The following is a 13,579-nucleotide window of genomic DNA, read 5'->3' as shown; positions in this document are numbered from 1 at the left end:
GGAGAGGCCAAATTAAGCTGAACAGGTATTAAATATGAATCCTATGTGGTCCCTTAAGTCACAGACTTTTAAATCTAGATGAGTTAGTGTAGCCTTTTTGAGTTCACAGGCAAGAAGAGATGGCCCAGAGATGGAGTGCGCCCTGCCCAAGGTAACACAGCAAGTCTGTAGAACAGCCATGACCGGAGCTGTGGTCTCTCGCCTGCCAGGGTGGCACATGTTCCTTACCAAAGATCCTGTCTGCATCAAGTCACATCCATGTTCTTGGGGGAGAATATGTTGCTAAGGCCCAACCTCAGAGCAGATGAGCTCTTCAAAGAGGCCCATCTTTTCCAGAAAGAGGTGGGGCTATGGTGTGCAGAGAGGACTCACTCCTAGAGAGGAACTCAGGTTCAAAACAAAACCCAGAGGCCTTTTCTCACAACAGGTTTCTCTGCTGATTCCTGGGGAGACAGAGCTGGGGTGGGGTGACAGAACGGGTGCTTTGTTCAATGCTCCGGACTCTTAGCCTCCATTCCCCTTCACTCTCTCTGAGGGTGGCCCTTCCCTGGGCCCTACAGACGCCATGTGGTGCAGAACACATTGGTATCCTGCCATATCCGCCAACACTCACTACTTGCATGTGTGCTAGTACTAATTCAAATTGCCAGCACCTTTGCTTCTTTTCCTGAGGACTTTTTCACTGGAGCCTTCTCTGCTTTCTTGCAGGGCAGGCCCAATGAGCCAGAATATTAAATATCTCCAGAACCCGCCCTCAGTCAGTGACTGATGGAGTGGGTATTTACATATCCCAGCTCCCTCTCCGCTTAGGTGGAATGACTTGGAGGTGCACATTCTTCTCTGATGGTCTCCCAGAGCTCCTCAGCAGAATTAAGCCCCAGTTGGCCACATGGCAACTTGCTGGATGACACACCCCTATTAGATTTCTTCTTTCTCTGACTCACTTCCCACTCCCTACCTGGTGTCTCCTGGGATTACCTCCCACATTAACTACTTGCATCCAAATACATATCTCAGGTTCTTCTTCTGAGGAAATCCAAATAAGAAGCCTCCCTCCCTCCCTTCAGAAAGGGCCGTCAGTGGGGCAGTGCCTGGATAGCATCCTTAGGACACAGGTGGTCCTCTCTCAGTGCCTGCCCCTCTCTACTTCAGTCTCCTTCAGTCCCTTGAAGTTTGCATCTACTGGAGCAGCTCCTTCCAGGGACCCACAAAGGGGAGCTTTCCAATTTCAGCCAGCATGGGTCTGGCAGGACAAGGAGGTACACAGAATGTCGGGCTGTCTCTGCATCATGCCCAAGCCACCCTCGCTTGATAATGGTAATTTACTCAAGATTGAATGTGCAGACCTTTAGCTTCAATGAGGCACCCAGGCAGTCTCAGCAGAATTACCTGCCTCCTCCTTATCCACTCTTGCAAGATGATGCCATTAACATTTCCAATACTTGTAGGAAATGGTTTTTCAGATCCACAATTCATTGTAATGAGTTAAATCTCTTTTCTCTGAAAAAAAAAAAAAAATGCACTGTTCTTTACCCTCTATAGTGCCCAGAAGACAGGAAGAAAGAATATCAAGTATCCAAATAATATTCCCTTCCCATCCCCACCTCTTGGAAGTGATTCTCTCTTTAAGTGGATGTGGCTTGAGATGACTGGTTTACTGGGCTGTCTTTGATGATAGACAGAGGGAGAAGGCGTTGTGCTTTGTTCTGAGAGTAAGAGCTGTATGAAGGAGGAAAGTGAACCCTCTCTGGGGGGTGGGCATGAGACCTTAGTGGAATGAGAACCAGTGTTGGAGACTGAGAACTTGGAGGGAAGTGAGAGCTGGAGAGGTGTGGCATAGAGGGGCATGAAGGTAATGGATCTCAGGATTCCAGGAGGAGTAAGGCCCCTACAACTCTATAAAGAAGCCCTCATCCTTATGCCTTCCCCCAAGCTATTAAACTTTTTGGAGCCTTGAATTCCTCATTCATGAAATGGGATGATGATATACACCTTACTAGGTTACTAGGAGGATCAAATGGCATAGCATCCCCGTGGCATTTGATAAGTGCCTGGAACATCTTACACTTTCCACACAGGTGAATTTCCGCACCTCACCACCTGGCACAAGGTGAGTCTCTCATCTTATGGCCCATTTCCAGTAAGATCTTCTGGTCTTTCCCAAGACAGAGTGAAGTGAATAACCGGAGCACCTCTATGCTAAATAACTAAACATTGGTTTGTATACTCAAACCTGGATGTGTATCAGAATCACCTGGAGGGCTTATCAAAATGCACATTGCTGGATCCCACCCCACAGTTTCTGATTCAGTGAATCTGAACTGGCGCCCAAGAATTTGCATTTCTAACAAGTTTTCTGGTGCTGCCGATACTATTGGCCCAGGTCTAGAATAAAAATGAAACTGAATTTATATATTTGTGCTAATTTCTTACAACATACCAGGTGTGTTCATATTTTATATCTTTTAATCCTTGCAGCAAGTCTATACAGATATATACAATTTGGATGTTATAACTGGGTAAGTAAAAGCTCAGGAGAGGTGGTAACCTGCCCCAGGTGATATGGTAAGGGTGTGACAGGACTCACGCCTGCATTCAGACCCCACCCAATCCATAATCTTCCTTCTGCTGATGGCAAGAATTGGCTGCCAATCTTTGGAAGGGTTAAGCTGAGTCTACAGGTGTGGTGAGGGGTCAGCTATGAGGAGAGGAAAAATTTGAGCCCAGGATCCAGGCACAACTGCTAGCTTTGGATGGGGGTGTTCTTTGAACATGCAAAGGCCCTGTGGTCAGAGTGAACATAGCGCATTTGAACAACTGAAAGAAGGCCTCAGTTATCAGAGCAGTATGTGAAGCTAGAGAGAGAGAAGTCGGTCCCACACCATCAGATCATGTAAGACACTGCGGGGTGTGCTAGGCTTTGTCCTCTGTCGGTGGTGTTCTGTAGCTGACTCATACCAGCTTGTGAGAGCAGATTGTTAAATTTTCAGGAATTTTGTGAGCTGGTTGATGCTATGTTGGTAGCCTGAAATTGGTTATGGTGGGAGTATTTACACCACAGAAATCAGCAGACATTACTGATCAGGGCCTTTTTTCCCACAGGGAGCCGTTTGTTAAACGTTTTCTAACATACTGCTGGTCTTTGACCTCAAGTGAGGAACAGCAGATAGATTGCAAACTGAGTGATGATGTTCCCCTAGACTTGTGTTAAAGGGAGCGCTTTGAATCTCTGTGTCTTGGTACTACGTCTCTCTTCTACCTTCTGCCACTAGTTCCTGCCTCCCCACAGCCAGCTTTTGCCCATCTCTCACCTCAACTGAAAGCGGGGGAGCCAGGCTCCTGCACCTTCCTCTCGCCTCATTGAGGAGTTTGCCTCTCCTCCACATGACTCTTCTTAACTCCTCTCCTTGTCTTGAATATCAAACAAGGAGTACCAAATTAGCTGTTTTTCAAGCTTGCAAAATGTAGATAGAGCATAATGAACATTCTGGGCTGCTTGTAAATTACCTCGTATAAACGCCTTCACATCGCCTGCCGCCCCATCTTTCTCCATGTGCATGTGGGTAAACACAATTTTTTATTCTTCTAATTATATAAAGTTAGAAGAAGAAGGGGACACAGAATAATATTAGCATCTCCCAGAAGGAATAAATAAACCATGAGGACACTGCCACTCCTTGCAATGCCTTTCCGGTGGACCTACAGCTGAATTCCACCCTTTAGTGAACATACACAATAGTTCTTTGCCTCTGCAGGTAGATGGATCTGTATTTGGTACAGAGGGCAAATTGAGAGCACCAAGTGTCTAAGTGTCTCTGCTATTAGTTCACTGTCTGCCTCCCATTCAGCCCCCAAACCATCATTTATTAAGCACCTGCTGTGTACCAGGCATTGTCCTAGTATTTTTCTTTAGAGCGGTTTTAGTTTTACAGAAAAACTGAGCAGAAAGTACATTGTTGCCCATGTACTCCCTCCCACCCACGTACTGTTTCCCTTGTTATTAACATCTTGCATTAAGACGTGTGGTACCTTCATTTACAATTAATTAACTAATATTGATTTAGTATTAGCTAAAGTCCATAGTTTACATTTGGGTTTGCTTTTTACGTTGTACAGTTCTATAGGATTTGACAAATGTACAGGGACATATATCCACTATTGCAGTATCGTATAGAATAGTTTTACTGTCTTAAACATCCTCTGTGCTTCACCTATTCATCCTTCCCTCCTCCCAAGCCCCTGGAAACTACTGATCTTTTTACTGTGTCTATAGTTTTATCTTTTCCAGAAGGTCATATAGTCAGAATCATACAGTATGTGGTCTTTTCAGATTGGCTTCTTTCGCTTAGCAATATGCATTTAAGTTTCCTCCATGTCTGTTGTGGCTTGATAACTCATTCCTGCTTATCACTGAACCTTACTCCATTGTATGGATATATAATGAATGTTTTTTGACTTACAGTGGGGTTATATCCCCATAAACCATAAGTTTAAAATATCATGTTAAAAATGCTTTTAATATACCTAACCTGCCAAACATCATAGCTTAGCCTAGCCTACCTTAAACATGCTCAGAACACTTACATTAGCTTATAGTTGGGCAAAATTATCTAACACTAAGTACATTTTGTACTAAAGTATTGAATATGTCAGGGAATTGATTGAATACTTTGCCAAAAGTGAAAAACAGAATGGTTATATGTGTACTCAAATTATGGTTTCTACTAAATGCATATTGCTCTGGAACTATCATAAAGTCAAGAAATCATAAGTCTAATCATCCTAAGTGAGGACCATCTGCACCACAATTTGTTTATCCATTCACCTATTGAAGGACATATCGGTTGCCTCCAAGTTTTTGCAATTTTAAGTAAGGCTGCTACAAATATCCATGTGCAGGTTTTTCTGTGGACACAAGTTTTCACCTCATTTGGGTAAATACCAAAGAGTGCAATTGCTGGATATAGTATGGTAAGAGTGTGTTTGGTTTTGTAAGAAACTGTCTAACTGTCTTCCAAAGTCAACGTACCATTTTGCATTCCCACCAGCGGTGAGTGACAGGTCTTGCTGTGCCACATCCTCCCCAGCCTTTGGTGTTGTCGGTGTTTTGGATTTTGGCCAGCCTAATATGTATGTAGTGGTATCTTCTTGTTTTTAATTCACAATTTCTTAACGACACATGATGTTAAACATCTTTTCATATGCTTATTTTCCATCTGTGTATCCTCCTTGATGAGGTGTCTGTTCAGATCTTTCTCCCATTTTTTAATTGGGTCATTTGTTTTCTTACTGAGTTTTAAGAGTTTCTTGTATATTTTTGATACAAGTCCTTTCTCAGATACGTGTTTGGCAAATATTTCCTCCCAGTCTGTGGCTTTTCCTCTCATTTGTTAATGTCCTAGCACTTGCACACCTACACTTTCTCATTTAATCCTCTCAAGCCTACATGTTAGAGTTACATAGTATTGGCTCCATTTTGCTGAGGAAACCAAAGCTAAGAGAGATCAGTTGACTTGCTAGGTAATGGAGCTAAGATTTGAAGCCAAGTCTGATCACAGCTCCACATTTCACATCATATATTAAAAGTTTGTCTCACCTGGGCACCATGACTCACACCTGTAATCCCAGAACTTTGGTAGGCCAAGGTGGGAGGATCACAAGGTCAAGAGATCGAGACCATCCTGGCCAACATGGTAAAACCCTGTCTACTAAAAATACAAAAATTAGCCGGGAGTGGTGGTGCGCACCTGTAGTCACAGCTACTTGGGAGGCTGAGGCAGGAGAATCACTTGAACCCAGGAGGCGTAGGTTGTGGTGAGCCGAGATCACACCACCGCAGTCCAGCCTGGCAACAGAGCGAGACTCCGTCTCAAAATAAAGAAAAAGTTTGTCTCACTTGACATAAGTTAGCTGTGTGGGCATTAATTTTGGTTACATCATAATAAAGCACCCTTCCACTGTCCCAGAAAAGAAACACTGTATTAGGCTGCTCTGCAGAGCCCAGCATGATTCCTTGAGTCTTGGTGGCTTCATAGGGCATGAAGAGCCCTATGAAATCTAACCCTCCCTGCCCTCCCATCTCCCCTACCATTGCTGTTCCCCTCACACTCTGCTTTCCCAGGACAGGAGAGCCTTGCAGCTCTCCCGCTGTGCTTGCTTTTTTCAGGATATCTGCCTTCACCCCAGCCATTCCCTCTGATGAAAGACTTCCTCATTGTGCACTGGTCAAACCTGACTCATTTTTAATTCCTCATTCACATGACACTACACAAAGCCCTCTAGTCCCCATCTTCTGGATTTGGAAGTTTTGCTTCTGCATACGGTCTGTCTCCACTAAATTGACAAATTCCTTAAACATGAGTATCACATTTAATAGCACTTTCTTAATCCCTTCAACTAGGCTGGCACATAGTAGGTGTGCAGTATACACGTTCTTAATAAATGAAGGAGAGATGTTGTCAAACACCATCATCTGGTGGCTAGAGGTCCCCTTCATCTGTAAGAACGCTTAACTAGAATAAATTAGTTTGTTTGTTTTTGTTTTTAATCATTTTTGCTTTTCGTTTTTTCAATTTCATTTTCTATTTTAAAAATTCCCTTTCAACATTTTAAACCAGAATCTCTGTTTCCAGTGCTGTGGGCCCCAGGGGCAGGCATAACTCAACAAATAAAGGAGATTTCTGAATCAATAAGTCATAATGAGACCATTGAGTGAAAACACAATGTGCATTTTCACTTTTTTAAGGCCTGCAGCTCCTGGAACTGCTGGTAACAGAGGCTTGATGCCCTGGGCTGAGAGTCAGGTGCCAGGCTTTGTCTGAATTCCAGCCTGCTACATGAGCTGTCCTCCAGGAAGTCCTCCTCTCTGGAGCTAGAATCCTGCAGGAACTGGGGACCAGCTGTTTACACAGATTCCATCTGTAGTGCCTGTGAGATACCCAAGGCTGGGGGGCAGCAAGTCATGTGGGCAGAGTAGGGTTTCAGGGTCAGGTCAGATAAACCTAAGAGAGAAATCCTGTATCTCCCACTCACATGATGCATAACTTCAGAAACTTGCCGAATCTTTCTGAACCCCAGTGTCTTCATCTGTGAAATGGGAAGGCTCATAATACCATATGGTTCTGGTATCTTTATAATAACCTATAGGGCTATTTTGAGGCATAAATGATTGAGAGGGATAATGTATCTAAAGTCTCTGGTACCTACCATGGATCCAATAAAGGTTAACTTCAAACTCCTCCCCTATGTCACACTCCACTCTCCCACCTACCCAAAGGGATTGCTTAGACCACCCACCTGCTCCCTCTAGTTGCTTCTGCTGGAACTTTTCCCCCTGATGAGTAAGAAAAGTGGCGTGTAGTATAACTCACTGTCTAGCACATTGCCTGCCTGCCACATGGAAGATACTCGGTGAATGATTCTTAAATTAATGAATAGATATGGGGTGTATCTTATACCAGCCCTAGGCTTATTTGTCCATCATAGGACCCATTCCTTACCTTCTCCCACTCTATTGCAGGTAACTGACCCCTGTAGGTTGCATTTCTCAGGCTCTCTTGTCAGCTCTCAAGGTTCGGCCAATGACATGCACTGGGAGACTGGAGAGAAGGAAGAAGGGAGAAGCCAGGGTATGACAACTACAGTTGCCTTCTTTAGCAGCAAGGGAAGCTCCTCCTTGTCTCCAGCTCCTACCAGAATCCCACTGTGGCCTTAGGTTCCAGCAGGTGGCCCCAGCTCCTGAGCACTGCTAACTCCACTGCCTTCCTCCGTCCCTTCAGCCCAAGGGCAGGTGGTGTCTCCTTGTTGCTGCTGATCTCTGAATTTCTCCACTCTCTTCTGTCTGGCTGCTCAACTCTTCTGTCACCCAGGCAACCACTTCTCTGTAGTTAATTCCCTCTGCTGGGTATATTTGAAGTGATTTCTAACATTGTGCTTACACCCCCTTTGGAAGCAGGAGCCACTGAACCCAGAGTTAAGAGTGCTTCACTCTTCTGTGCTTCACCATTCACTGGCCATGTGGCCAGTCAGGCTTTCTGGGGCCTCAGTTTCCTCATTTGTAACCAGCGGCTAACAACCCATCCTACTTCTCTCCCATAGGGTCACTTGAGAACCCAATGAAGTCATCCAATTATACATTTTCCATGTACTTATAGAGTACCTGCTGTATGTCAGGACCCTTTGAAGGTGCGGGGGATGGAACAGGGAATAAGACATAATGTCCCAGTTCTCAAGGGAGTCTTGGTTAGTTGCAATAAATGTGCCTTGTAAACTGCAGAGTGCTGTATAATTCTAACAGGATAAGCTGACCTGACCTCCTCCTCCTTAACTCCCACAAAACCCTTGGGGATTTCAAGAGCTCTCCGGCCCAGTTCCTAGGGACCCCATTCCTGCCCTAGAGGAAGGTGAATTAGGATGCAGTGACTGCACAACGATATGTGCACAGTGACCTGGATAGCAAAGCAGGGTCCCTCCTCCCAACCAGACCCAACCAATGTTTCACTGTATGTGTCTATTAGCGTGTCAGAGCTCACTTAATTAATTGTAAAGGGTTATCTTGATTCTTCTGCTGTACTAGTTTTCTTTTAATGGTTTTTATTTGGTGTTATTTGAAGTAAGCATGCTATAAAATAAAGCCTGCAAATCTTGTTTATGTCTAGGTTGTGTTTGAAAAGGTATCCTCTCTAACACAAAGTTTAGTTATTGATGGCCTCTTTTATAATGATTTAGTCAGCCTCACTTTAATAATAGTATTAATAACAATATATGGATAAATACAATCTGTTTGCAACAGTACTCCAAGGGGCAAAAGAAAAGCAATTTGTGCATGTGTGGAAGATAGGTAAACTTGCTGTTTTTAACCAATGTGAAAATGGAGTATATTAATCCAGATGCAACACTCTCCTGTCCTGAGCATTTTTATATGGTCTCTCACATTGTCCGACGAAGCAGGTATTTCCATCCCTGTTTTAATGATTAAATCACTACGACTTAAGCAGGTGACTAATCCAGTTAGCTAATGACAAAATCAGAAGGGAAGGTAGAAAAATGAGAAGTGCTTACCTCCCTGAGCCTCCACTTCCTCTTCTATAAATGGGAATAGTAACTGAGGGTAGTGTTGAGGGTTAAATGAGAGAGTAGCGTGATGCCTGATAAGCAGTCATTAATAAACAGTAGCTCTAAAGGAGGACTTAACTGCCTCCTCACCCTAAGGCCTCTTAACCATCCCCTGATTTCTGCTTTCTCTGCAGACGACCATTCCCGGGTGAGGCTGCTGGTGCTGGATGGAGACCCGCACTCTGACTACATCAATGCCAACTACATTGACGTGAGTGTCTTCATGGGGCTGGGAAGCCAGGGTCTGGGGCTGGCTTTTGCAGGCTCAAGATCTGTGGTATACACCAAACTCTCCTCCATAAGGTGGCCCTTCCAGAGCACGTGTAACTAACTAGTGTAACCCAAGGTGACTGTCCATCTAACGCAGCATCCTCTTTCGAGCTGGCTGTAGTAGCCTGCTCTATGGGACCTAAGGATAAGTGATAGTCTTACTCACTCACCCCATTTATTCATTTGTATGGATGTCTGTTGATCCATTCCTTCATTCACATAAACACACGACAATTTATGCAACAAAAATTTTAAAGTGCCTACTGTAAACTGTATACTAGATGCTATGGGAACCATAATGCTAAAAATACCATGATCTCTACCTTCTAAAACCTTAGCAGGGAGATAACGTGCATATCAGTAATTCCAGGGCAAAGCAGAAAGTGGTAAGTGTCATAAGTACAGATAACATACTGCAGAGATTCAGAGGTAGGGAAAAATATCAATTCTCCCATCAGGAATGCAAAATAGGATGTAAACTAAAGCTTCAAGCACGTAAAGGTATGATTAAAAATCAAAGAGAGGGAAGAGGGGCCTCTGGTTAGAGAGAATAGCACAAGCCAAGGTGGAGCAACTGGAAAGGAGAAATGTAGCAGCTCCGCTTGAGAGGAGCAGAGAATATGAAACAGGAATAGTGGAAAATACTGTTGGGGCTACATCAGTGATGATTAAATGCTCAGACTTAGGAAGTGGGACTTTATCCCGTAGACAAGAGGAAATACTAAAATATTAAAAATGTTTTATCAAGGAAGTGACCATCTCAGAACTGAGCTTTGGGATGATTTATCTGCTACCAAGGATAAGATAGATCAGAGGGAAGAAATTCTGAAATTAACACAACTACAACCAATAAGGAGAGAGGCTGCTTCAGTAATCCAGAGATGACTGAGGCAGAGACTGAACTCAGACAGGAGCCAGGAATAGTATGCATGGAAGTGAGAAAGTTTGCAAAGCAAGAACATGGCTGCTGGGGTCAGAAGGACATCCCAATGTGACTGATTCGAGCCATGCATCTCAAGACCTCGCCTCACAGTCCATGGGTCTTGAAGAATGGCAAGGGATTCATATCGGTCCCCATTCTCTGAAATGTATTTATAGATAAGCTGTAAAGTATGGTGGTATAGTTTGTGAATTGCCCCTTAATCTAGACTAAGCCAGATGAGTTATTAATTCAGCAAATACTTAGTGAGCCTTGTATTGGTCATTTGACTGTTTGCCCTCAGATCTATTCCTTGTCCTTCCGTGTTCTGCTTTACATTGCAGGTGTGTGGATGTGTGTGTGTGTGTGTGTGTGTGTGAGAGAGAGAGAGAGAGACAGACAGACAGACAGACAGACAGACAGACAAACTGAAGGATGATGGAAGGACAATGTATTCTCTGTCTCACTCCCTTCCTTGGGCAGCAGCTCCAGCAGTGGCTGTATCCTGCCTGTGGCTCCATCTTTCCTCAAGCAGACCTGCCATAGTCCCATCTCCTGCCAGTCAGCCCCAGCTCCTGGACTCTGGTCATTTGTCTGTCTCCCGTTAACCCACTAGTTCTAAGGGTGGTTGCAGCTTCCTGCTGACCCTGATCTCTGGGTTGCCCCACTGTTCTCTGGCATCTTGGCTCCTCCATCACGTGTGTAACCAACTCCCTGTACTGAATTACCTCTGTCTGAAACACCTAGGGTGGTTTCTATTTCCCTAACTACACCCGAGTTAACAAAGGGCTTACTACATGGCCAAGAACTGGGGCTGGAACTTCAGTGGAGTTGAAGATGGACACTGTCTCTGCCACCATGACCCTTCCAGGAAAGCTCACAGGAGATGGCCAGTTCTGAATAGCTTTTCTCCAGCCCAGAGCAAGGCACTCTGAGCATGCACTCATCATGCCAGCAGCCTGTTCCTCATACATCCAGTATTCAATTCACAAACAAAGAGCAGACCGTCCACCGTATATGGGAAAATACTGACTTTTAAGAGCAGGTCTGTAACCTAAAAGAGACTCAAATCTGGTGAGGAAATCAGATAACAAAACAGACCTTCACAGAGTAGGGGCTGTGGGACCGTAAAGGAAAATCGAAGCTTCAGGTTGGTAGGGAAAGGGAAGTAGCCAGTGAAGGCTCCCTGGAGGAGGTGATGTCTCAGTCTTGCCTTGGAAGATGACCTACAGCCAGCCAGGCAAGACAGGTTTATAGTAACCAAAGAATTACTGATCACCATTCATGTACCAATGTCACCTTAACTAGTATCACAACTTCACAAGGTAAAGTACCATTACTACCCGTTTCCAGATGAGTAAGCTGGGTCTCTTAAGACTATATAACTTGTCCAGAATTATACTGCTAGGAGGTGGGGGAGGAGGGAGCAGAAATCTGAGTCAAGAGCACCTCTCCTACCATACCCTGCTGTCTTTAATAATCACAGTGAGCAATGGCAACACCAACTGGCTCTTAATGAGTCACTCTCAGGTCCTATGATGGGTGACTTAAGTAAGTCAGCTTATCAAAACTTCTTAACAACCCTACAGGGTAGGTGTTAACATTCCCATTGTCTAGATGGGGTGGGCCGAGGTTTAGATAAATTACAAATATGTCCCAGGCCATGCAGCTGGTCAGTGGCAGAACCAGAATGGGAACCAGACCTGAAGGGCTCCCAGTTACAGCACTCTTTCTCCTTCCCCTTCCCACCCACTCCCAGACACCACCTTGTAGCCAACACACAGCAAGGACTGAGTCAGCCTATGTTGATGCAGGCTGAATTGATTCCGTCCATTTCTCCTTGACCTTGTCTGTGGCTGAGTGGATATGACCCTAAGGGCCACAGCCCACACAGGATCTTACCTGCCTGAGTCTCTGTATCTGGCATTCATCATTTGACTAGAATCCCCCAGCAAAAGTCATTTTCCTAGATAGGCACTCAATCTGAAGTTGAATGAGCATCTGACTACAGTCAGGGCCAAGATACACTTTAGTATTTTACAGGCAACAAATGAAACTGCTTTAAATGCAAGTTAATCTGTACAATACCAGTGCTAATTATGCCTCTGATTTCTTTCCTGTTTCATCATTACAAGGCATGTTTCAAGCCTTTAAAAACATGAAACCAGAGGTCTAGGTTAAGAGCACTGTCCAAGGTCATACAAATGAACTTCAGTTCTCTGCCCACTTAGGACACACCACAACCTCCTCCTTCTCTCTGTAAGAATAGGTTCTACAGACAGGGCAAATGGCCTCTGTTCATGCTGTCTTATTATGGGATATTGAACTCTGGGTGAATCTCACTGGTTGGACTCCAGGGCTGATAAAGTCATGAATCTGGTCTTTGTTGAAGGCCTGACTGTTGAATCTAGGTCTTTTGGATTACTAGCTTTGTGATCTTGGGTAAATTACTTACTCATTCTGATATCTATGATATGAGATAATGGTGCCACCCCTACAAGTGTGTGATAACTGATGTAAAGTATCTGTCATGCTCTCAAAAAGAAACATAGGCTTCCTCAAAGTGGGTAACCAAGGATAGCTTAATATGGATGTGAAAAGGGTTAAGAGAAACCAGTAGGTTAGGATGCAGTATCTCTAGACTGGCAATAGTAGGGAGTCCTTAGCAGCCCTAGACCCAGACAAGGGAAGGGAGTAGCTATGAGAGAGAGCTGACCTTCAAGAACTGAAGCCCTTGATTGGGCAACAAGGTCAAGCAAGCCATGGTGACCCGGCAGGGAGGAATCTAGAAGAACATATGCCCCAACCTCCTCCTGGCCTCTGAGCTCCTGCTCTTGTTCCCCATTGACTAAACCCAATTTGAAGCAGAAAGCAATGGGAGTGCATGGTGTGACCCATACAGAGCAGACCATGGAAAGAAAAGGAAATGGAGGGACAAAGGGAAGATAACCAGCCACAAGCAACTCCTGGCACAGTTACCACTACAGAGTGAAGAGTGGAGGAACTCCATTAATTGTGAACCAACTATATACTCCTGCAAAGATAAAATTCCTGGGGTCTCTATAGGGAATCCTAGCAAAACAATACTCCAGACAGCTAACTAGGCCCTCACTCCATCACCCTGGTCTCCGCCCTAGCCAGAATCCTTCCTGGCTCTCTAAAGAGCTAACTGCCCACGCTAGAATCATTTTTCCACAATTGGATCTTGATGATTCATTAAAATAACTCCATTGGGATAATGAGCTGAATGGGGCCAGCCCTGTCTCTGCCTCCGGA

The 13,579-nt window shown here is 44.5% G+C and overlaps 1 protein-coding gene across 12 annotated transcripts in view; it reads left to right on the top strand.

Annotated features, from left to right (window-relative positions):
* Positions 1-13,579, top strand: part of PTPRT (protein tyrosine phosphatase receptor type T) — an 832,297-nt gene that overhangs the window by 767,050 nt on the left and 51,668 nt on the right. For all 12 annotated transcript variants that reach the window (XM_064382448.1, XM_064382446.1, XM_064382451.1 and 9 more), the window contains one exon: positions 9,249-9,325. In XM_064382448.1, coding sequence (XP_064238518.1) covers positions 9,249-9,325 — 77 coding nt within the window. The remainder of the gene's footprint in view (positions 1-9,248; positions 9,326-13,579) is intronic.

Source organism: Aotus nancymaae, unplaced genomic scaffold, assembly GCF_030222135.1.
Source record: "Aotus nancymaae isolate 86718 unplaced genomic scaffold, 86718_ANA_hifiasm-v0.15.2.pri h1tg000029l, whole genome shotgun sequence".
Taxonomy (NCBI): Eukaryota; Metazoa; Chordata; class Mammalia; order Primates; family Aotidae; genus Aotus; species Aotus nancymaae.
The sequence above is the reverse complement of the archived record's forward strand: the minus strand, read 5'-3'. Positions and strand labels throughout refer to the sequence as shown.